The 24,460-nt window shown below is 51.6% G+C and overlaps 1 protein-coding gene across 1 annotated transcript; it reads left to right on the top strand.

Moving 5' to 3' along the window:
• Positions 1–7,665: 7,665 nt before the first annotated feature.
• CCDC43 (coiled-coil domain containing 43) lies at positions 7,666–21,200 on the top strand. Its single transcript, XM_065422614.1, has 5 exons — positions 7,666–7,932; positions 12,140–12,227; positions 16,404–16,539; positions 17,511–17,569; positions 19,429–21,200. Exons 1-5 carry the CDS (start codon positions 7,666–7,668, stop codon positions 19,614–19,616), a joined length of 738 nt encoding a protein of 245 aa, XP_065278686.1. The 3' UTR covers positions 19,617–21,200.
• The last annotated feature ends 3,260 nt before the right edge of the window (positions 21,201–24,460 follow it).

The raw sequence follows: 24,460 nt of genomic DNA, 5'->3' as shown, positions 1-24,460 counted from the left end.
TTTTCTCTTGACCTGCCAGCTCCCTCCTCTGGCAGCACGGCTGCTTCCCAGCCCACCTGTATCTGACCCCTGCTGCCTCCACCTTCTCCAGCATAGCCTCCCACCTCTGAGGGTGCAGAGTGTTCAACTTCGATCTGTTGAGTCAGCCCTCTGCCCAGACAGGGACTTGCTGACTGAGAGCAGAGTTGGCAGGATGCAAGCTGGAAGTTCTAGGTAGGGTACCCTGGATGTCATCCTACCAGCTCCTTGGTGATCATTCCTCTGCTCTAGTGACATTTCTGAGCCTGGGGCAAAACTCAGTGACATGCAGAGCTAGTCCCTGCATGAATGCGAGGGGGAGGGGCACCATTCACATCCATCCCACCAGCCAATACCAGAACAAGTCACACAAGAGGAAATTAGAAGCAAATCCATACAAGAAACAAGCCCCTATTATCTCCGCTGAGCAGCAGGACTAATCAGCCAAATAAACAATTTCTTCCAGCTTTTAGGCTGGTGCAGAACATCTGTACCCTCTAGCTGAGGCAGCGAGGCCTGCCAGGCTTCCAGTCTGTAGTGACTCTGAAGGGAAGTATCAGCTTTTATGCCAACATATCCTACTACAAACCTGTGTAAATTCCTGTGGTATTTATCCCTTTACCACTGATTAGCAATAGTCTGGGTGTGCCGGCCATTTGCGGCACTGTGGGGAGTTTGTCTGCCACCCGACCATTTCCAGTTTTGATTATGAGCTGTAGGCTAGGAAATGAAGGGCACACCATAGTGCCACTGTATGCTGTTGGACGGTGCTGCACCCAAGAGGCAGTTGCACCGATCTCTATGGGCACTTTGCAGAATGTTTGGAGATTAAAAATGCTACAGAAAGATTTGGCATCTCGAGCCACTGCCCAGAGGGCAGGGCTCATTTAACGGAGTGTAAACAGCACCAGGACTGGGACAGATGGACAGACAGGTGTTCTCAGTGCGGCAGACAAGCTCTTCTGCAGTTGCTGCTCTCAGGCTCTGCTCCCCATGAGCCACTGCCCCAAGGCTTAAGGCTGCCTGGACCTTCACAGTCCTTACACTGTCTGCTGGCTTGTGGTGAGGCCCCGCATGGCTCCCTTTGGGCACAGCAGAGGGCAGAGTCTTTGCCTTGGCATCCCCTGAAGCTGCACTGCTCCGTTTCTCAGTCTGTCTCCGAGGCCCGCTGTCCAGTTTGGCCTCTTTGCTGCTGGAAACCACATAGCTGATTTCTTTACTCAAGAAGCTTTCAATCACCTGGACCAGAGACAAAAACAGAGTCAGCTGCAGAGCCACCAAGTCCACAGCAAGATCTGGAACATCTTGGTAACCAGCAAAGCAACCACCATCTTCAGCTGCCTAGATGCAGGAACAGTGCTGTGTGAGACCCAGTCTTTAAACTAGACATTTTCCCCCTTCCAGCTCCATCCCTTACTGCCTTCCAGCCTTAAGGCCTCCTCCCCAGTCATGCTAGACTACTAATTACATGCAACTGAAAGATACCTTGTAAGGACTGTACTGGTCAGCCTAGTGAGCTGGGACACTTGGGAATCAGTTTACACGTGTACTCAGAAGCCTTCCCCAGCATTAACCACAGTGTCCCCAGCCCCCAAATGCACAGTTCTTGAAAAATTGGCTCTTGGTGACTTCAAGAGTTCAGCTCCCATTTAATGGGCAAGTTTTCACAAGAGACCAGCACCCAACATGCATCCAGGGGCTGAGCTCCTGAAGAACTGGCACCACTTGGGGGGAGCTGGACTCTCTTGAAAACCCAGCCCCATGTGAATAGACCTACAAGCAGCTTGTGAGGGACTGTCCCCATCTTTGGGCTTGAAAAGCGCATTCAAGACTTCCTGAGCCCTGCAGATGGGAGCGCAAAGGGTAAAGTGACAGGGCCGGGGCTTTCCAGGAACGCATTCCTACCCACCACCATTTCAGGTTAAGGTTTGGACTAGAGGCGCTGCATTTCACGCCCCCACCCAAGTCCATTCAGCAACTCTGCCCCTTGCCAATGCAACACTCCTACAGCAGCATCAATTGGAGTCTTTGGCTCTTCTGGCGCTCGAATGCAGCTGCTTCACACTCTCCAACAGGCAAGGTGCCTCCATACTCACCCCACCCAGCTGCTTTATTGTCGCCACCAGAAACTCCACATTCTTGTTGTTCGGCAGGTCCAGGTAGAAGGATTTTCCCAAGAAGGGCAGGTTCTTGGAGGACCCAGTCACCTCCTGCTGCTGCTGTTTCTCTGGAGGCCTCCTTTGCCTTTTCTCTGATTGACAGCCCATCCTACCTGCTAAAAAAAAAACCCCACAGCCAGCAAGAGAGTCAGCCTCTCAGATGAGCAGTGGGGAGGGCACAAGGGACTAGGGGGTCAACTGCTTTGGGTTCCTTCTGCCCAACACACAAGAGAAACAAGCTGCAACGCGGCACAGAACACAAGTCCAGGGAAGAAAGGGTTAAATCTCTTCACTCCTTGGTCTCCCCATCCCCTGTTGTCGGGGGGGGGGGGGGCATGGTTTGAACCCGGTGTTAGCCCCGAGGCCATCGCCCGACACACGTAGTCACATTCTACCTCCACCTCCCCCCGGGGCGGAGGTGGGCACGACCCGCACGGCCGGGCTCCGCCAGGAGCTGTTGCGCACGGACAGACGGTCACGGCCTTGCACCCCAGAAGTGGCTGCGGCTCCTGCACGCACAGCATCGGGAACACCCCGAGGAAGGGAAGCCCCCAGGCCCGGCCCGGCGCCGACACGTGGCTCGGGGCGTGGGCACGGGCCGGGCCCGAGAACACCTGGCACCGGCCTGGCCTAGCGCCCCCCGCCGCCCTGCACGTACCGGGCTCCCGCCTCCCGAGCTCCGGCGCGGCCATGGGGGATGGAGCAGCGGGTGGTCCCGGCCCGGCCCGGCGCCTGCAACCCGCGAACAGAGAGAGCCGCGATCAGCCCGCGCGGGGCCGGGGCCGGAGGCTCGGTAGCGCCGGACGCGCGCGGAGCCGGGTGATGACCCCCGGCCCGGCCCCGCCCAGGGCTCTCACCTCCGCTCCTCCACCTTCTCCTGACAGCGGCCGCGGCGGCCAATTTAAATTTCCGCCCCGCCCCCTCCGCCGCCGGAACAGCCAGCGGGCTACGGCGGCTGGGGAGGGACCAACCGCCTTCCTGCAAAGCCCGCGCCCCCCTGACGCTAGCGGCACGTGGGCTCCCCGCGAGAGGGGGCGGGGCCTGGCGATGGGGTTTGGGCCCCTTCCCCCCCAGTCACGCAGCACCTGGGCTGGCGCCTTGTCGGGTTTGCGTCGCGGCGCAACGTGCTGGCGTCACGGCAGCGCGAGGACATGGCCCTGTGGCACGTGCGAAGCCCCTGGACACCCCCGGGTTCCGGCACTCCTGCTGGACGGGTGGGAGTTTGCCTCAATACAGACTCCAGCACCCGGGGGCGAAAGCAGTGACGTCTCAGGGATCTGACTGAGCAGGGCTGGCACCCAGCAGGCCCCACAGCTGCTGTCTGCCCTTTAGCTCCCATGCTGAATTATTTAGAGCAGATCAGATACCCTGGTACAGGGGCACCTGACAAAGGTTAACAACACTGTTGTTGGTACCATGGTGGTTTGTTTTCAGACTGTTCATTCCACTAATGACAGCTTAGCCATCAAGGCCAAGCCATGAGCAAAACTGGAATCTCCCTGCCCATTCACACAACATTTGTGGTGGTGGCGGCCAAAGCGTCATGTCCTCCAGCCTCGGGAGCTGGAAGGGAAGGTTCAAGTGCAGCAGGGGGCAAGGGGCTCTGGATTATTGCTGACGGGACACTGTGTGTTTGATAGAGCAGCTCCAGGGCTGAGATGGACTGGAGAGCTTAACTCTCTCCCATAGAGTCCCTATTCTATTCTATTTGGATTCTTATACCACACTCATCACTGTAGTATCTGAGCACTTTGGATCAGGTTGGAGGGGCAAAGACAAGTAGCAATCTGTGAGGGAAGGGAAGCCTGTTCTAAGGCTAAGTATCCTAGGGCTGTCAATCTGGCACTTATCACCAGGTCTAAATTCAAATTAATTTTCTTTTATACTGCTTTTCACTTGAGGATCTCAGAGCACTTTATACAGGGAATCATCATTATCCCCATTTAACAGATGGGAAAATTAGGTGCTGAGAGACTGCATGACTTGCCCAAAGTCAGGGTAGTGAGTCACATCACCTCCTTACATTAACAGGTATAGTAGATAACACACTATAAATAAATTAATGGAGATATCCTATCATCTAGAACTGGAAGGGACCTTGAAAGGTCATTGAGTCCAGCCCCCTGCCTTCACTAGCAGGACCAAGTATTGATTTTGCCCCAGATCCCTAAGTGGCCCCCTCAAGGATTTGAACTCACAACCCTAGGTTTAGCAGGCTCAATGCTCAAACCACTGAGCTATCCCTCCCCACTGCCACTGCCACTGCCAGCGCCAGCAGATCAGAATGCAGTAAATTCAGGATGCTGTTGGAAAATCCAGTTCTGGCAGTGAAACAGGCAGCTTTGGGTCAAGGTGGAACACTGCAAGTGAGGACTGTAGTTTCTACAGGCCCCATCTACCCACTCAGAACAAGGTGCTGCATTGCACAGTTTGATCTGTTGTTGCCACGGAACGCAGTACAGCATTACAAATGAGTGCGGCTTTGTATAACTTAGGGGCAGCTTTTGGACACTGAACAGGGAGACAGAGGCTTACGTTCTATTTCTGGCTCTGCTACTAACTTCTGAGCTACCATTGGCAAGTCACTTCCCATCTCTGTGCCTCAATTTCCCTATTTCTAAAAGTGGGGAATAAAGATACTGTCTCGTCTTTGCAAAGTAATACAATTTAAGGATTAAGTATTGTTGTCTATTTAAATCTATCCTGACATTACCTAATCTGTCTTTCCTACTTTTAACTATATCTAAATCTACCCATTCCAGTTTTACATACCCACCTACCTTTCTATTCCTCCGAGCTTTGTCCAATCTATCTGTCCATTCAAACTTTATTCCATCTACCAGTTCATCCCAAATGTACTTTAGTTAATCAGTCATCTATCTGATCTATCCCCTCTTTATCTGATCCATCCGTCCATCTATCTGTCTGTCTGTAATTCATTCATTCTTCTGTCCATCCATCTATTCATGTGAGAGACAAGCTGAGTGAGGTAATATATTTTGTTGTGAGAGACACATGCCTCTGAGCCACCCAGAGCTCTTCTGCAGGTCTGGGAAACTTACTCAGAGTGTCACAGATCGGAATTCCTGTCCCAGATCTGAGGAAGAGTTCTGAAGCTCGTCTCTCTCACCAAGCTAATGTCTGTACTATCCTGGGAGCGACATGACTCCACAACACTACACATCTACCCAGCCGTCCAGCTACCCAGCCGTGTGTCTGTCCATCCAGCACCGAGCCATCTAGCTACCCAGCCGTGTGTCTGTCCGTCCAGCACCGAGCCATCTAGCTACCCAGCCGGGTGTCTGTCCGTCCTGCACCGAGCCATCTAGCTACCCAGCCGGGTGTCTGTCCGTCCAGCACCCAGCCATCTAGCTACCGAGCCGTGTGTCTGTCCGTCCAGCTCCGAGCCATCTAGCTACCCAGCCGTGTGTCTGTCCGTCCAGCACCGAGCCATCTAGCTACCCAGCCGGGTGTCTGTCCGTCCTGCACCGAGCCATCTAGCTACCCAGCCGGGTGTCTGTCCGTCCAGCACCCAGCCATCTAGCTACCCAGCCGGGTGTCTGTCCGTCCAGCACCCAGCCATCTAGCTACCGAGCCATGTGTCTGTCCGTCCAGCACCCAGCCATCTAGCTACCCAGCTGTGTGTCTGTCCGTCCAGCTCCGAGCCATCTAGCTACCCAGCCGTGTGTCTGTCCGTCCAGCACCCAGCCATCTAGCTACCCAGCCGTGTGTCTGTCCGTCCAGCACCGAGCCATCTAGCTACCCAGCCGGGTGTCTGTCCGTCCACCACCGAGCCATCCAGCTACCCAGCCGGGTGTCTGTCAGTCCAGCACCGAGCCATCTAGCTACCCAGCCGGGTGTCTGTCCGTCCTGCACCGAGCCATCTAGCTACCCAGCCGTGTGTCTGTCCGTCCAGCACCCAGCCATCTAGCTACCCAGCCGGGTGTCTGTCCGTCCAGCACCCAGCCATCTAGCTACCCAGCCGGGTGTCTGTCCGTCCAGCACCGAGCCATCCAGCTACCCAGCCGTGTGTCTGTCCGTCCAGCACCGAGCCATCTAGCTACCCAGCCGGGTGTCTGTCCGTCCAGCACCCAGCCATCTAGCTACCCAGCCGGGTGTCTGTCCGTCCACCACCGAGCCATCCAGCTACCCAGCCGGGTGTCTGTCAGTCCAGCACCGAGCCATCCAGCTACCCAGCCGTGTGTCTGTCAGTCCAGCACCGAGCCATCTAGCTACCCAGCCGGGTGTCTGTCCGTCCAGCACCCAGCCATCTAGCTACCCAGCCGGGTGTCTGTCCGTCCAGCACCGAGCCATCCAGCTACCCAGCCGTGTGTCTGTCCGTCCAGCACCGAGCCATCTAGCTACCCAGCCGGGTGTCTGTCCGTCCAGCACCCAGCCATCTAGCTACCCAGCCGGGTGTCTGTCCGTCCAGCACCCAGCCATCTAGCTACCCAGCCGGGTGTCTGTCCGTCCAGCACCGAGCCATCCAGCTACCCAGCCGTGTGTCTGTCCGTCCAGCTCCGAGCCATCCAGCTACCCAGCCGTGTGTCTGTCCGTCCAGCACCGAGCCATCCAGCTACCCAGCCGTGTGTCTGTCCGTCCAGCACCGAGCCATCCAGCTACCCAGCCGGGTGTCTGTCCGTCCTGCACCGAGCCATCTAGCTACCCAGCCGGGTGTCTGTCCGTCCTGCACCGAGCCATCCAGCTACCCAGCCGGGTGTCTGTCCGTCCAGCACCGAGCCATCTAGCTACCCAGCCGTGTGTCTGTCCGTCCAGCACCGAGCCATCTAGCTACCCAGCCGGGTGTCTGTCCGTCCAGCACCGAGCCATCCAGCTACCCAGCCGGGTGTCTGTCCGTCCTGCACCGAGCCATCTAGCTACCCAGCCGGGTGTCTGTCCGTCCTGCACCGAGCCATCTAGCTACCGAGCCGTGTGTCTGTCCGTCCTGCACCCAGCCATCTAGCTACCCAGCCGTGTGTCTGTCCGTCCAGCACCGAGCCATCTAGCTACCCAGCCGGGTGTCTGTCCGTCCAGCACCGAGCCATCCAGCTACCCAGCCGGGTGTCTGTCCGTCCAGCACCGAGCCATCTAGCTACCCAGTCGGGTGTCTGTCCGTCCAGCACCGAGCCATCCAGCTACCCAGCCGGGTGTCTGTCCGTCCAGCACCGAGCCATCTAGCTACCCAGCCGTGTGTCTGTCCGTCCAGCACCGAGCCATCCAGCTACCCAGCCGTGTGTCTGTCCGTCCAGCACCGAGCCATCTAGCTACCGAGCCGTGTGTCTGTCCGTCCAGCACCGAGCCATCTAGCTACCCAGCCAGGGCTGACCCGCGGCGGGGCGCTGCCCGGTGAGCCGGGCATGGGGGAAGGGACAGGGCGGGCGCAAGGCGCCAGGACACCAGGAGTTTGGCCCAAGCGGCTCCCGTAGTCTGCACGAGGACGGGGGGAGGCGCTCAAGCTCCCGTGAGCCTCCCGTGCCCAGGGCTGCGCATGCCCGAGCCCCTGCGCATGGGCAGAGAGGGCCCCTCAGCGGCCCGCAGGCATCGCAGTAGACACCCCCGCTCCAAGATGGCGGCGCCCAGCGGCGGGGAGGCGGCGGTCGGGCTGGGCGGCTTCGAGCCGTGGCTGGCGGGGCGGCTGGACGTGCTGGGGTTGGACCGGGCTGTCTACGCCACCTACATCCAGGGGCTGCTCCGGGAGGAGGAGAGCGACGAGGAGCGGCTGGACGCGCTGCACGGGGTCCTGGCCGCCTGCCTGGTGAGGGCGCGGGCCGCTCCGCCGGGCGCTGGCAGCTGGGAGCGATGGGGGCGGGGTACTGATCCTCCCCTCCCCCCCCCCGGGATTGGGGCTGGAACCAAGGGGCAGGGGTCGGGGAGAGCAGCTCAGCGCGCCCCCCCCCCCCCCGGTCTCCTCTGCGTGTTAATTTCTCCCTGGATCTAACTCTCTCAGGGTTTGAGACCCTGGGGGATTTTAACCCCAGCCCTGACGCCCGCAGACGCTGAAGGTATCCCCACGTGACCCCCGAATTGCCTCACTTGTGTTGATGCCCTACCTCAGTCCCAGGGTCCATCCTGTTGATGATGATTAATCCCCATCCCCACCCCCTTTTTCTTGTACCTCTGTCTCTGGCCCTTCTGTTTTTAAAGGGAGTTAAACCCTGACTTGTGTCATTTCAAGACTGTCCCCTGATAGGGTTAAATCTAGGGACCCATGTGGTCATCCTGTGTTTTGCTACAATCTCCCTGACCTTGCTCTCTCTGGATATACAGTACCCTGGGACTTTCCTTCTCACTCCCCTGATACTCTCTTCCTGTGACTGGTTGGCTTTGTCCCATGGGAAGAGCTTAGTCCTGATTGACCTCTCTGCTTTTTCTGAGACTTCATGCAGTTGTCTGTTTATGAGGCTGGGTGCTGAAGGTTTTGCAATTCTGCTCATTTATTGGTGTCTATAGGGTTAAATCATCTTTGATTCTGAGCCAGATAATATGGTACAGTCCTGTAATAGGCCCTTAAAACTATATAAGACAAACATATTGTCTGTCACGATTATCTGTCTGCCGAGAAACACTCAAAACCTCTAAGTGTTTGACTTACGAGTCTATCCGTTTCTGAACTTCAGGGCTGTTAGCTAGTGCGTCTGGTGAGCTGTCAGGTGAGATTTCTGTAGACCAGAGGCTCTCAAATGAGGGTGGAGGAGGGCATGAGAAACTTTTTTTGGCAGGGGGGAACTGCTCACATTTTACCCACAGCAATGAATAACCAGCAAAGTTGATTCCTCCACACATATCAGTCCCTCAGATTAGGGTGACCAGACAGCAAATGTGAAAAATTGGGGCAGGGGGTAATAGGAGCCTATATAAGAAAAAGACCCCAAAATCGGGACTGTCCCTATAAAATCGGGACATCTGGTCACCCTACCTCAGATGGTGCTGTGCATTTTGACAGATTTCTGTTAAACTTCGATAGCATTATACAAAGTCGTTGCCATCTATACGTTAATCCATTTGCTGTGATGCGGTGTGCACCTTTCATTGTAAGCAGCGATCACAATTACAGTTTTGCTTTTGCTCTTATTACAATGGATCATTGGCTTTGTATGAATCAGTGCCTTGCTGTTTTTAATATTTAGTGAGACTTGCATGTTGATTTGTGTTTTTTTTATTGGTGTATGTACTTGTGTGGTGGGGTGCCATAAACTACTACAGACACAAAGAAGGGGGGCATGATCAAATAAGCTTGAGAACCACCGCTGTAGCCTTTTTCTAAATGAAGAAATCCAGTGTGAATTCTGCTGGTGTTTCCCTAATTTGTGAATTATTGCCTGGTCTCTAAACTCCCATTTTAGGGGGAGACGAGAGAGAAACAGCTGGTGAAACAACTACATTCCTTGGTTGAGCTGTGATGGACAGCACTCCGGAATCTATGCCACTTCCATCTAGTAATGGACTAATACCCTTGTCAGTATTCTTTTTGTTCCTAATGTATTTAAAAAAACCTTCCTGTTGTCTTTAACTCTGCTGGCCATAGATTTCTCCTTGTGCCCTTGGCTCCCCTTATCAATTTTGTACAATCCCTAACTTCTGATTTATATTCATTATTATCAACTTCTCCTTTCTTCCATTTGTTAAATGTTGTTTTCTTTTTTACAGCTGCCTTCATTTCCCCTCTAAACCAGGATGATTTTTTTTTAACCAGCACAGCCTTCTTCCTCAGTTGTGGGAAGTTAGCTTTTCGGGCATCTAGTAAGATGTTCTTAAATGATTCCCAATTTTCATTCACACTTTTCTGATTAAATTCTTACTCCCAGCTGATTTGGCTCTTATCTGTTTTCAGCTTTGTGAAATTGGTCCTGTTAAAGCGCCAAGTATATGTATTGCTGGTCTGGGCTTTATTCTGCTTGTACATTATAAATGTGAGCCAGTCATGATCACTTGTACCTAAGCTACCATTAATTTTTAGTTCTGTGACCAGTTCCTCTTTATCTTTAGGACGAGGTCTAACATAGCATTCCTCCATGTTGGCTGCAACACTTTTTGGGTTAGGAAGTTGTCATCTATTATGTTTAGAAATTCCAAGGATGTTTTAGTTTTGGCAGCATGTGTCATTAAGATTGAAGTCTCGTGTGATCATGCAGCTTTTTTTCCTACACATTGTAGATAGGCGTGTAAGCAGGTGGTCATCCTGTTCCTTAGTGTGATTTGGTGGGCTGTAGCAGACACTAGCTAGTACCCCATCTTGTGCTTTATCTGTTAGGAGCTTGATCCATAAGCATTGAGGATCATTTTCTTCTGAGTTATCGGTGACTCGGAAGCAGGTAATGCTGTTTTTGATGTAGTGCCACTTCCTCTCCCCTTTTGCCCCCTTGATCCTTCCTAACCATTTATTTTAACATTCCTGTCATGCAACTCATCCCACCAGGGTTCAGTAATGCCAACGCGATCGAATTTATGCTCATAAATGAGCAATTCCAATTCCTCTCATTTGCTACCCAGCTCCTAGCACTGGTGTGTCAACAATTCAAGAATTTCTTCTCTTCATGTCCTCTGGTTTCTTGATTAATTTTGTTCTTAACCTCTTGATTTTGTTGTCATATAAAATAAATAAATAAAAATAAATTAATGGAGATATCCCATCTCCTAGAACTGGAAGGGACCTTGAAAGGTCATAGAGTCCAGCCCCCTGCCTTCACTAGCAGGACCAAGTACTGATTTTTGCCCCAGATCCCTAAGTGGCCCCCTCAAGGATTGAACTCACAACCCTGGGTTTAGCAGGCCAATGCTCAAACCACTGAGCTATCCCTCCCCCCTTTTCACCTTCCCTTTTGCTATTCATTTAAACCCCTCCTGATAACTCTAGCCAGCCTGTTCCTGAGGAGACTGGTCCCCCTTTACTGAGGTGGAGGCCATCCAAACTACACAGCCCCCTCTCCCCATAGAAAGTGGGCCCATGTTCCACAAAACCAAAGCCCTTCACCCTCCACCACTTACCTAGCCAGAAGTTTACTTCCAGAATCTTCTACCTTCTCTTCTGTCTTCCTTTGCTTGAGGGACAAGAAGGATCTCCGAGAAGATGGCTTTGCCATGAGGCCTATAAAAACAACAATTGGGCTGTTGGTTTGCTGAGAGCACTGCCTAGTATTGTCTCTGTTTTCTTGTACTCCCCGGCAGACTGTTTGTATCCACCTGTTGGCTTTTGTCTTATCCCTAGTCTGTACGCTCTTTGGACAGGAACTGTCTTTCTGTTCTGTTTGTCCAGTGCCTAGCATGCCGGCTCCTAGGACAATGTAGGGGAGCTCCAGACTGTCATGGATGTGTGGAGCACCATGTGAAACAGCTCTCAGCTGGGTTATGCCACACAGCACATCTGGTGCTAGTGCTGCCGCCAGGGGAGCTGAACTCACGGAAAGAGTAGTGGAATGTTTTAGGCAAAAGTCACTGTGACAATCTTCGAGGTGGTCCCTTTCAGAACAGCGCTCAGACCGACTGTTGATGGTGGGAAGCTTCTGTCTTGCTGCTGCCCATGTTGTGCCTGCTCTGCGCTGCGGGCAGAGGGCACCGCTTGCTAGGGCTATGAACCCAGCACACCCTGCCAGCGCTGAATCTCACTAGAGTAAGAAAAATACCAGCACGGCATCTCCTGAAACGCTGCAAAGTGATCAAAACCTTCGTGCTGATATTTGTGTGGGGATCACGTGAATGCACACCTGAAGGCTATGATAGATATTTAAACTATGTAAGGGCCTTGGAAAATTGCTCCGTGTTGGCCAAAAGTATAGGTGTTCGCCCCAGTTCAACAAAGAATTTAAGAACTGCTTATATCCCATTAACTCTTCATACTACACTTATATCTCTACTTCAGGCTTGTCTCTTGCTGTTCTGATTCCTTAGGAGTCTTTTATTCATGCTGATTTTAAAGCAGACTGACTTTCAGTTCAGAAACTGAACATCTCTGTTTTTCTTACTAGGAAGAAGATCTGTTACCAGATGTCTGCAGGGAAATAGTCGTGAAGTGGTCTGAAACTCAGAATGTTGGCGTAAGAGAAAAAAAAGAAGGTAGTGTTGACGCTTTGCATGTCTTAATCAAATAGCACATGTAATACAAGGGATACTGTCAAGATGAGACTTACACCTAAAAACCCTTAGCTTTGTTAGCAATAAACCCTGCGATTACTAATCCGGTTGCAAATCTCATTTACTGTTCATTGGCATTGCTGCGTTTTTGCCTTTCACTCTGCTTAGAAGGGTTGGTTGGTTGTACTGCTGCTGTTTGGGTTCATAGTCCTGCAGGGGGAAGAGAGTACTTCTTCTATTAGATTGTGTAAAACCTTCCTTCACAAAAACCTACAGCTTGGAAACCTAGGTGTAGCCCGTAGGTGCTCAGGCCTGGACCATGCAACCTGTCTTGGAGGGGTTTGCTTCTTTGTTTAAAGAAATATGTAAGTAAGTTTTCCTGGCATAGCTATGTGGTTAGGGGGATGATCGGTATCAAAATGCTTATACCAGTATAGTTTATGTTGATTCCCCAAACTGCTGGCATAAGCTGTATTGCTATAAGCATTTTTATACTGATAGAGGTGTTTAACAAGCACCTTTGTGCTTTTGCCCATGCTGCCCCTCATGTCTGGGAGGAGTACCACGTAAACATCCACAAAGCTACCTCATTATCCTCTTTCAAATCCCTCCTTAAAACTCATTTGCTGTGATGCTTACAGAAAATTTGAGAATAGTTAAGCAGCTGGTGTGGTGAGACCACGGCCCATCATGAGGACCAGTATTGTGTCCGTGTTTCCTTGTGCTCCCCCTTTCTGTATCCATCTGTTGTTTCTTGTTTTATACTTAGGGGCACTTTGGGGCAAAGTCTTTTTGTTCTGTGTCTGTACAGCACCAAGCACGGTGGGGTCCTGCTCTGTGACTGGGACTCCTAGGAACTACCACAACACAAATAACAACCAATAACTATTCCTGGGGGAAATTCTGTGCCAAAAATTTAAAAAAATTCTGCGCACAATATTTTCAAATTCTGCAAAATTCTGCATATTTTATTTGTCAAAATAACACAATATAATCACACCAGTTTCAATTATTTGTGGTCATTTATTTCAGAATACCTGTCAGCAAGTATGTCTGTAACAATACAGACAACAAAAAAGATTCAGGAAATGCTTTTTGACAAATAGATTCCTTACTAGACATATTAATAGAGAACTCTGAGTAATTCATTTAAACTACAATACAGAACTGTATTTCCAGCACCCCTCAGAAGCAGTGCAAAGGCTTGGGGGAGTCAGGGGTAACGGAGGGGCTGAGGGAAAGGATAGTAATTGCTGGGAAGGAGCCTGGATGTGAACTTGGAGCGTTGTTGGGTATGGGTGCGAAAAGTATGGAACAAGTTTTTGGGGGGGCCAGGTAGGGACTGTTAGGGAGCTTCCCCCAGGCAGACCCTGGCTGACCCCTAGCCTCACCCATTCAGTCTGGCACATCTGCCCCTGTCCCCATGTGTCCCTGCACCCCCATGTGTCCTTGCATCCCCTATCCACATGTGTCCCTCCACCTCCACTCAGACACCCACTCCCCCATCTCCATATGGCCCTGCACCCCCTCCCCCGTCCCGATGTCTCTTCCCCCACTCAGCCACTCCCCTGTGTCCCTGCACCCCCTCCCCTATCCGTCTCTGTGCCCCCACTCAGCCAACCCCTTCCTCCAGTAGCTCTGCACCCCCTTCCCCTCTGCCCCTGCACCTCCCTCCCCCCTGTGACCCTGCGCCTCCACTCCCATTCAGCCCCAGTCTGTCATCCCCCCACTAGCCCTTATGAGCCCGTCTGCCCCTGCAGCAGCCCCACGCTGTCTGTCCCCCTATAGCCCCTCTCTCCTGCCCTGGCCCGACAGGCGCTGCAAAGAAGGCAGGATCTTTCTCTTCCCTAGCTGGCTGGGAGCTGCTGTGTTCTAGTGTCACAGCATCCTCTGGTGGGCAAAAGGCAGAACTGCAGCAACATTCTTGCACAAAAAATTAAAAATATGCACGGCTCATTAATTCTGTGCATGCGCAATGGTGCAGAATTCCCCCAGGAGTAAATAACACACGAGGAGCGGTTTTCTGGTTAGTTATACCAGCATAATTCAACTGGCAGAACTTTACAGTGCAGGCAAGGCCTCACCATTGGGCCTACACTGTATTGACTATTTTTGTAGAGTCTAAGACCAGAAGGGACCATCTAAATTGACCTCCTGGGTATATCAGGCCATTACATTTCCCCCAGATACCCTTATATTGATCCTGATAACATCAGTTAAACTAAAGCATTTTAGTCCTTTGGATTCAACTATTGCATTCCACGGGCAGAGAACAGGAGAAACTGAGGTGCCACCACTGCCTGAGGACCGTGCAATGGTCAGGAAACTGAGATGCCCAGATGGCTCCAGCAGGTGGACCATGGTCTATGCTGCAGAGGAAGGTGGAAAACCACAAAGGTCCCTGCCAATCTGACTTGGGAGAAAATTCCTTCCTGACCTCAGATCTGGTGATCAGTTTGACTGTGAGCGTCAGCCAGGCATCGAAGACACCAGCTTCTCCATAACACTATACCCCACGGGCTCACCCAGCTGGTGTCCTGGTTCTAGCCATGGCAGATCTCAGATGCTTCAGAGGAAGATGGAAAAAAAATAGCTTCCCAGATTGCAATTGTGCCTCAGGGAGGAAATTCCTTACTGAGCCCTGCAGGAGACTGTCTGAAGCATAAGATTAAATTATAGTGATCATAATATGGAGCTACAGGGGTCAGAAACATGTTGAGGGTAACACAGGCAATCCTGGTCTCCCCCTAGCCCGTGAAGGAAGGGCCTGACCTGGGATTCACAGATTCCAAGGCCAGAAGGGACCATGACCAGCGAGCCAGGCTGGTCAATACACTGAATAGATTGAGCTCCTTAAGCCACACGTCATAGAGCTTGTTCTCCAGCCTCTGGATCACTTCTGTGATCTTCCTTTGAACTCTCTCCAGTATGTCCCCATCTGCCTTGAAGTGTGAACAGCGGAACTAGGCCATGTTCTAGTCGCCGTCTGACTACGCTCAGAGCGTTTCCCTCTTCGGTTCTAGATTCCCCTTTTTGTGCAGCCACAGCTCACGTTGCTGTAGCACTGCACTGAGAGCTGCTTTTGCCTTTTAAAACTGTGGGCAGTCCTCCAGCCCTTGGGAATTTCCCCCGTATTCCGAGATTTATTAACATCTAACATTAGTGCGTCAGACAGCTCCTCCGCTAGATCCTCGGCGAGCAGGCGGGGCTCAGGGTTTCTCAGAAGGGATAGGACTAGTTACCTGGCCTGGTGATTTGGAAGTGTGGTATTTTTAGCAGAGGCTGCTTGGGTACATAGGGTAAATCCTCTGCTCCATCCACAATGTCTGGGATGGGTACACCCTCCAGTGGACCTTTTTTATTTCTAATATGTTCTAAAAATGCCTTCGTATTGTCTTTAACATTATTGGCTATTGATTCCTTTGGCTTCAGTTGCTTACATATTTTAACATCTGACTTATTCCTTACCATTTATTTTCCCTTCTTTCCATCCTTTAGATATTTTTAGGTTTTATCACTGCTTCTGCATTTCCTCACAGCCGGATGGCTACTTGCCCGATGTAACTTTTTTCATGTCTGTGGAATTGTGGTGTGATGGGGTCTGCAGACCTCACACTGATCAGGAAGGGGAGCCAAGGGTGGTCGGTCTAACCTGATGGCGAGGGTCTGAGCCATTTCCTCCAGCAGCCAGTGGCTTGGACTCCTCAGCCGCAGTTCTGAAATAACCCAACTCCCTCAAGCCACAAGTTCAAATCTCAGCAGCGTCCAGCTCCGCCCTTCATTTTCTGAAGCACACAGCTAGAGTTCCACACCTGACTTGCTGGGTTACAGCTTTAATAATGTCCAACCTGTCTGCTCTGTGAACTCTGAAGATCACATGGCAATTTTTGTAAGAGGAAGGATTTCATTGGCCAAAACTTTCTTTATTCACACACACTGTGCTGGTTGACTATCGTGCTCCTCCCCAGAGGTGGCTGCATTTCAGTTGTGCTATACATGTAAAGTGTGTGAAACACTTTGACTTAAAGGCTTTGCAGACAAACACGTCAGCCGTTGTCTATTGAGAAAAGGCACCTGGCCTCTATCTGGCGATGTCAGACACCAGCTGCTGGCCGCAGTGGAGGCACTCATTAATGCCCTGATTTCTCTCCTTCCCAGATGAGATCCAGGCAATTGCCAGCATGATCGAAAAGCAGGCCCAGATCGTCGTGAAGCCAAAGGAGGTTTCCCAGGATGAGAAGCTGAGGAAAGCTGCCCTCCTGGCCCAGTATGCCAATGTAACAGACGAGGAGGAATATCCTTTCCTTACCACAAGCCCCATGTTGAGAATGTGCTGGCCACCTTCCCAGGCTTCTTTTGAGGGTGAACGTTTAAATCTGCTTCCCGTGGCTTTCTGCCCCTTTGGATTTTAGTTAGTGACCTAGGACCACTCAAGCCCCCTTCGATTCTGTTGTAGCTGGTTTGGCAGGAGTGGTATTGCTCGGTGTTCTGTGCAGCACAGTCTGAATGAGCCATGGAAGCAAACCAAAGGCAGGGAACTATTGCGCTGGGAAACTTTCATTTTCTATCACTAGTTTCCTGATGGCAACATCCTACGTCCTGCTAGATCAGAGCAGATCATTGGTCCATTGAACTTGAGCCCTCGCCTCCGGCAGCAGTTGCTACCTGATGTTTTGGAGGAGGGTGTAAAAACGGCTCTAATGCGCCTATCCAGTTGTGCAGTGCAGGTTTGGGTAGCAGTGGGGAGAGACTTCCTGCCCCCTCATGTGCACTGAGCTTGGCATCCCCCACTTCCATCCCAGACCCCAGCAACAATATGAGCTGGGCCACAGCCTGCAATGGCTTGTGAGATCTGTTCATGGAAGCAGTTTCCAGGAATAGAATGGGCTGGTCACAGCAGCCCGCTCAGCTAATGTATTGTATGCAGCCTTCGCTTCCTGCAGAAGACTTTCAAGCTGCTCCTCTGACAGGAGTGAATAGGTGGGGCAGAGGGCAGGCTTTCCTGTGGAGAGCTGGGTGTATTGAAATAAAGGGACTTTTACCTGGTGTTGGAGCTGAGGAAAAGGAATGCAGACTCCTGGGTTCCATTCCTCACTCTGCGGGACACTGAGCAAGTCCCTTGATCAGTCTGTGCCCCAGCTTCTGGCACCTCACCAGTTTTGTTGAAAGAATTAATGTCTCACGTGTTTTGAGATCCTAGGACAAAGGAGACTCTCGGGGTGCAAAGTTTCATTAATAGTCTCCAAGTTTCCTTAGTTCTCTCACTGGAGCAGATGAACAGGACGGAGCCACTGCAGCAGCACTAACGATTGGATCAGAAAAATGTATCCTTTGAAAATCCCAGCTCGCTAGCCACTGAGGCTTTTCTGGAAGGACTGTAAGTTCTGCATTGAATTTCCCTTTGTTCTCTCTCCCTCACCTGCTTCCTGATGTATAAAAATCTGAAAGGTCCCATTCCCCACTGTTGGGTTTTGTTACCTTGGAAACGCAGCTCTTCCCTGCAGACCCAGTGAGGAAAGGAGGAGTGACTTCTTCAGATCATTACCCTCTTACTAACCACATTTCACTTAAGCATCCGACACTCACCGGGGGAGGGGGGAGACTGGGGGGAGCACTCCTTGAAAGATTCAGCCCTGTCCCCCTTCAGTTACACAAGGAGAGAGCCCAAGCCATGTCTGGGGCAGGCTCACAACTGGTGCAAGTCATCCGAGCTCCTTTGAGTCAGCGGAGCTGATTTACCCAGCTGAGGATCTGCCCCTGTTGTTGGGAGATTCTTGTGCAACTCTGCACAGTGCTTTGTACTGCTGGTTACTGGTATGACCCTCTGGGGTGGGTCAAGTTCTAGGGTTAGTCACACTTGTACACGTCGCCAGGATGAGCACCTCTGTATAGCTATCACTGTGCCCACAGAAGGGGGTTGTACCACTTTACCTATTTATGTAGATTTAAAGTAATTACAATGCTGCTTCTCCAAGGCTTTGCCCTAACATCATTAACCGACAATACATAAAAATTCCATCAGCTTTCACCGGCACTGGCATCTGTCACCATATCAGCTTTTAAGATGTACTGTTAAGGGTACAAAACCTGTGCTCAGAGCAACAAATACTCTTCCAGCAAAAGAGGGGTGTAACCGGCTTGCCATTCCTGATTGTTCTAATGGAAAAGCCAAGTAGCACCTCCCTTGCTATGCCCTCCGCCCCAAACCTTCAGGCTTACTTCAGAAAGAAGCAAAAGCTGAGGGCACACATCCATTGCCCTCCCTTTGCACATCACGTGTAGCAGAAGCCATGGCTACTGGTATGTAAGCTCTGTTACTCTGCAGAGCAGAGTTCTGACCAGGTGAATGGGGCACGACCACACAGAGCAGTGAGGGCAGCCAGATTCCATGTGCGTCTAGATGGGTGCTGCCAGGGCTTAGGGAGGCAAATCCTCTTCACCCTGGCCACAGCACAGCAGTAGTGCCTGATGGCAGTGCCAGGGATGTGGCTCAGCAAGGCAGGGGAGATTCTGGGGCCCTGAGCAGGGGGCATAGTCACTGTCTATAGCATCACTGCACCCTAGCACACGGGAGTTTGGGGGGGCCCAGGAGCGGGGCTGGTGGAACTGCTGGCTAGTCCCCTCACCTCATGGAGATGTAGTGCAGGAGCCAGGAAGGCTGTTCGTGGTGTCAGCTGTGAAAAACCACTGCTCAGCAAGCTGAGGGTGAATCTCTTCCCTGGCCCTTATGACAGCCCTCTGCTGCGGCCGAGGGGCTCTGGCAGTGCACTGGGGCTAGCGTTTGGCAGACTGTGAAGTGAGAGAATCTTCTCTGAAGAGCAGCTTCCAAGCATGCTGCTTTCCTGGGCACACAGCAGTGGAGCACAGCTTGGCTGCACATAGCACCTGGACCCAGAAGCTGCCTTTAAGTTTCTGCTTTCTATGGGAGTCCCGTGCAAAGCAGCCATGGAGAGAGCGCAGTGTGGATTGCTGCCCCTGGTAAAGGAAAGCCGCAATATTAGGTGCTACTGGAAAGTGTGGGGGGTGGGTCTGGAATAAGGCAGCCCCCACTACAGCCTGTGTGCACTAACTCCTACACACCAGTTTAAATATATACCCACGGAGAGAGAGCATTGAAAAGAGCCCAGGGACCTACATGAGCCCAGCCAAAGCGTGTCCTTTATCCTCCTTACCTTGCAACCAGCGTTGTTCCGTAACACAAATGTGGAGACTGTTGTAAACGCGAGGAAGCTGGAGAGAGATTCTCTGCGGGACGAGTCCCAGAAGAAAAAAGAGCAAGACAAACACCAGCGAGAGAAGGACAAGCTGGCCAAGCAGGAGCGGAAGGAGAAGGAGAAGAAGAGGACACAGAAGGGCGAGCGGAAGCGATAGCTGGGATTTTTCCTGTTGGACTCCTTCAAAGGATAGAATAAATTATGCATAGGGGGTGTTTTAAACAAAACAAACTCTGGGCAGATGGCTGGCAAGTGGGTCTTGGAAGCATTTTCCCTTTTGTTTACACAGCCAAAAAAAAAAAAATGCAAACACTTATATGCAAAATGTGCTTGTGGTGTCAAGTGTGCTGGTCAGTTGTTGTGGCCAATGTCTGTACCAAAGAACTGTGAAGTGGCTGAATTAGTTTTTAAAATGTCATATTTTACTTTTGACCACTTAAAAAAAACCAGGGGGAAGCTGTTGGAGGAGCGTAAACTCTTGCCTCCTCGTATTACCCCAGGAAAGTCATGCTACTGGGGGTGAGCACAAGTAAAGCCCCATTTCCAAGGCATGGCCTGGGGCCTTTGATGGATGAGCTGCTATCGGGTGGGTGTGTATTTATTGCCAAGTTTGACTTGCTTGGGCAAATAGCCTTTTCTTGGACAGTGAATACAATCTGTGGTTTCCTCCTTGGCTGAGGTGAAGGTTTGTGCCTGAGCTGGGAGCATGTTACATGGATGCTGCAAGACTGAGAAGTAAAGCCCCAGGGAATGTAGGGCTAAGAAACAGGCTGGAAAAGGTGATAACTGGAGCAGTTGCCTACAGGCTCATACTGATCCTGTTTCGCACAAGAGGGCCCCTGTACTGGGGAAGTGCCTTTGTACCCTCTAGGTTATCCTAAGCAGCAGTATAAAGATTCTGAATTTTAACATCACCGTAAGCCTTGATGCTGGTAGGCTGAAGATCAATTGTTTCTGGACTGTGGGGGAGGCTAGTGTGGGGTTTAAAAAAAAAAAAAAAAAAGTCTCATGGGCTTTGTCTGTACTAGGACTTTTTTCTTAAAATTTCCTACAGCTGCTCCGAGTGCTAACACCAAGGGGTGTTCCAGAATCCACTGGGTACTGATCTTCTGCCCCAGTGTTGCCTAACTCCGCTTGGGGCAGCTCTAGAAAGAATGGTGGTTACAATGCTGCTGGCCTGTCTAGCACTCCCACTGGTGGAGCTGGGGCACTAGACCAGCCATGGGGCTGTTTCTGCTGACAAGTTAATGGCTGGTGATCAGTGGCTTTCAGCCTTTCCCCTGAAAAGCTTATCAGGCTACTGCAAAGGGACACAACTTGGATGTCCTCAGCTGTGTTTGGTGGTGGTCAGAGACTTGCATTATTTTTCAAAGTGGCATGGGAGGACAACAATGTGCATCTGCCCTGGTCACCTGCAGTCTAAACTCCTTGTCGGGTCGGCATGTGCTACCCTTGCAAACCTCTTTCCTTTGTGACACGAGGCAGCTACTGTTCCTCTCTGAATGCTTTCTGCACAAATCTGAATAAAGGGCAGTGTGTTCTATTCAGCTACCTGCTGGGAGTGTGACTATCCACCTGCGTGACCTTTTCACTCAGACAATAAAATGGTGCTTGGCTGAGATTAAGGAATGTTTTACTTTTTCCTGGCTTCATTCCCCTAGAACCAGAGCACTACAGCAAATACGTGTTAACATCTTCCACATTACACCCACTCTCCCTCAAATAAAATACTGATGTGTTTGATGCTGCTTCTGATTTCTTCTAAAATATCCAAAGCATTTTAAAACACGTTATACGCTGCAGAGTGTGGGTAGGTACAATGAAGAATAATTTGCATATTTTAGCTACTCGCACTACTGTATGTGGCCTAGCTTCGCCCCTGGAGTATCATAGATGAACTCAATGGCTTTACGTCATGGAGGAGTTTGGCACATTTTATAAATCCTCCACTCATCTCAGTGTAAAGTGGAGTAAGTGCACTGCAGTCAGTGGCTAATTGCTCCCCCTGGCACCAAGTGTATCATGTGAACATGATGAAACCCTATTATGATTGAGAGACTCTGGCTGTGGTGCTGGTAGGTGGAGGGAGAGAATTCCCTAATAGACCTGTGGGCAGAAACAGGAGCCAGGCCCTCCCTGGCCTCCACAGGCCTCTCTGCTCACTGAACCTCCACACAGCAAGCAGAGATCAGAGGGGGGCTACAGGCATTTTTAAGTAAGTGTGGCCAGACCACACTTAGTGTCTACGAGGTGGAACCCAGGCCCCAATAAAAAGTTCACCCTTCAGGGTTCCTGGGAAAGCAGCCCAGAGAAAGGAGTCACTGACATGCAGGAGTTGGGGGTGATTTTAATGGTCAAATAGTCCAGAGGCCTCCCCTATTGTTCTAATGCCTAAGAAGGAAGGGTCCATTGGATTGTAGAAAGCTAAATGTTATAACAGTGTCTGACGTGTACCCTGTGCCTAGAATGGACAAGCTGGGAGGGGCCCAATTCCTGACTACAATTGACCTCATTAAAGGTTAGTAGCAGAGGCCTTTGGACTTGGATGCCAGACTCAAATTGGCATATGCCACCCATTTGTACCATGGGCATGTACCTGTTTCCTGGTCCTTTTGGCTTCAAGGGGGCCCTAGCTGCCTGCCAGAGGCTGGTAGATCAGTTAGTCAATGGCCTGGGGGGATTGTGTACTTTCAGTCAGATCTGTGATGAGTCCATGACCTATGTAAGGTGGGTGCTTCACAACATTCCGACAGCAGGCCTGACTGTACAAGTAGAGAAATGCAAGGTGGGGCTGGCAGAAGTAGGCTCTCTCAGCCATAGATTGGGGAGGGGCTGCATAAAACCAGACCCTGCCAAAGCAGAGGCTAAGAATTGGCCCACACCCCAGACAAGAAAATAGGCACAATCCTTTATTGGATAGCAGGATATTATTGATGGTTCGTCCTGCATTTTAGTATTCTGACTGTTCCTGTCACTGATCTGTGTAAGCAGGGGAAGCCACACAAAGTTGTCTGGTCCAAACAGCATCAACAGGGCTTTTATGAACTGAAAGAAGCCCTGAGCACAGACTCAGTTCTAGCATGCCCAGGCACTGACAAGTCTTTTATGGTATTCACAGACAAAATGGGTACTAACCTTTCTGTAACTGTTGTTGTCTGAGATGTGTTGCACACGTCCATTCCATTGCAGGTATTTGTGCACTCCGAGCACAAAGAAAAAGGAGGAGGAGTACTTGTGGCATCTTAGAGACTAACAAATTTATTTGGGCATAAGCATAAGCTTTCTGAGCACAGTTGACAGAAATTTTTCCCTTAGCGGTGTCCATCGGGGTGGCTCTAGCACTTTCTGGCACCGCTCACTCATGATGCCAGTATGAGAAAGGACAGTTACCTGTTCCATAACTGACGTTCTTCGAGAGGTGTTGCTCCTGTCTATTCCACAGTAGGTGTGCATGCTCACCACATGCACTGGTGCCGGAAGTTTTTCCCTTAGCAGTATCCATAGCTGGGGAGCCCTGTGGTGACCCCTGGAGTGGTGCCTGTATATCGCGCTATAAGGGGAGCCACAGGCTCCCCCCACCCTCGGTTCCTTCTTGCCGGACAACTCCGATAGAGGGGAAGGAGGGCAGGGTGTGGAATAGACAGGAGCAACACATCTCGAAGAAAAGACGGTTACTCACCGTTGTAACTGTTGTTCTTCGAGATGTGTTGCTCATATCCATTCCAGTCAGGTGTGCGCGCGCCGCGTGCACGATCGTCGGAAAACTTTTACCCTAGCAACACCCGGTGGGTCGGCTGTGGAGCCCCCTGGAGTGGCGCCCTCATGGCGCCGGATATATACCGCAGCCGACCCAGCGCCCCCTCAGTTCCTTCTTGCCGGCTACTCCGACAGTGGGGAAGGGGGGCGGGTTTGGAATGGATATGAGCAACACATCTCGAAGAACAACAGTTACAACGGTGAGTAACCGTCTTTTCTTCTTCGAGTGCTTGCTCATATCCATTCCAGTCAGGTGACTCCCAAGCCCCACCTAGGTGGCGGGGTCGGAGTGAGACATTGCTGTGTGCAGAACCGCTGACCCGAAAGCAGCATCGTCTCTGGATTGTTGCACCAGCGCATAGTGCGCTGCGAACGTGTGCACCGAAGACCACACTGCAGCTCTACAAATGTCCTGGATCGGGACTTGAGCCAGGAAGGCAGTCGAGGAGGCCTGGGCCCTCGTGGAGTGAGCGGTGAGGCGTGGCGTCGGGACACCGGCCAGGTCGTAACAAGCACGAATGCAGGACGTGATCCAAGAGGACAGGCACTGTGAGGAGACCGGTGAGCCCTTCATCCGGTCGGCCACCGCAACGAAGAGTTGCGTCGTCTTTCTAAACGGCTTTGTACGGTCAATGTAGAAAGCCAGGGCCTTGCGTACGTCCAAAGAATGCAGACGCTGGTCTTGACGAGTAGCGTGTGGCTTTGGATGGAAGACCGGGAGAAAGATGTCCTGGTTTACGTGGAAAGGTGAAACCACCTTCGGAAGAAAGGCAGGGTGGGGGCGAAGCTGCACCTTGTCCTTGTGGAACACCGTGTATGGGGGCTCGGACGTCAGCGCTCTGAGTTCAGAAACACGCCGTGCTGAGGTAATAGCTACGAGGAAGGCCGTCTTCCAGGATAAGTACAGGAGCGAACAGGTCGCTAATGGTTCAAACGGGGGCCCTGTGAGCCTGGAGAGAACGAGGTTGAGGTCCCACGTTGGAACCGGCTGGCGTATTTGTGGGTACAGCCGGTCCAAGCCCTTGAGGAATCTAACGACCATCGGGTTAGAGAAGACCGATGACGAGAGTTCTCCTGGGTGGAATGCCGAAATGGCGGCGAGGTGAACCCTGATTGAAGATACCGCCAAGCCCTGCTGTCTTAGGGACAGGAGATAGTCCAGTATGAGAGGGATAGGTGCCTGCAAGGGGGACGTAGCCCGTTGCTGACACCAACAGGAGAACCGCTTCCACTTGGCTAAGTAAG

Source organism: Emys orbicularis, chromosome 25, assembly GCF_028017835.1.
Source record: "Emys orbicularis isolate rEmyOrb1 chromosome 25, rEmyOrb1.hap1, whole genome shotgun sequence".
Classification (NCBI taxonomy): Eukaryota; Metazoa; Chordata; order Testudines; family Emydidae; genus Emys; species Emys orbicularis.
This window is presented reverse-complemented; position numbering and strand designations above follow the sequence as displayed.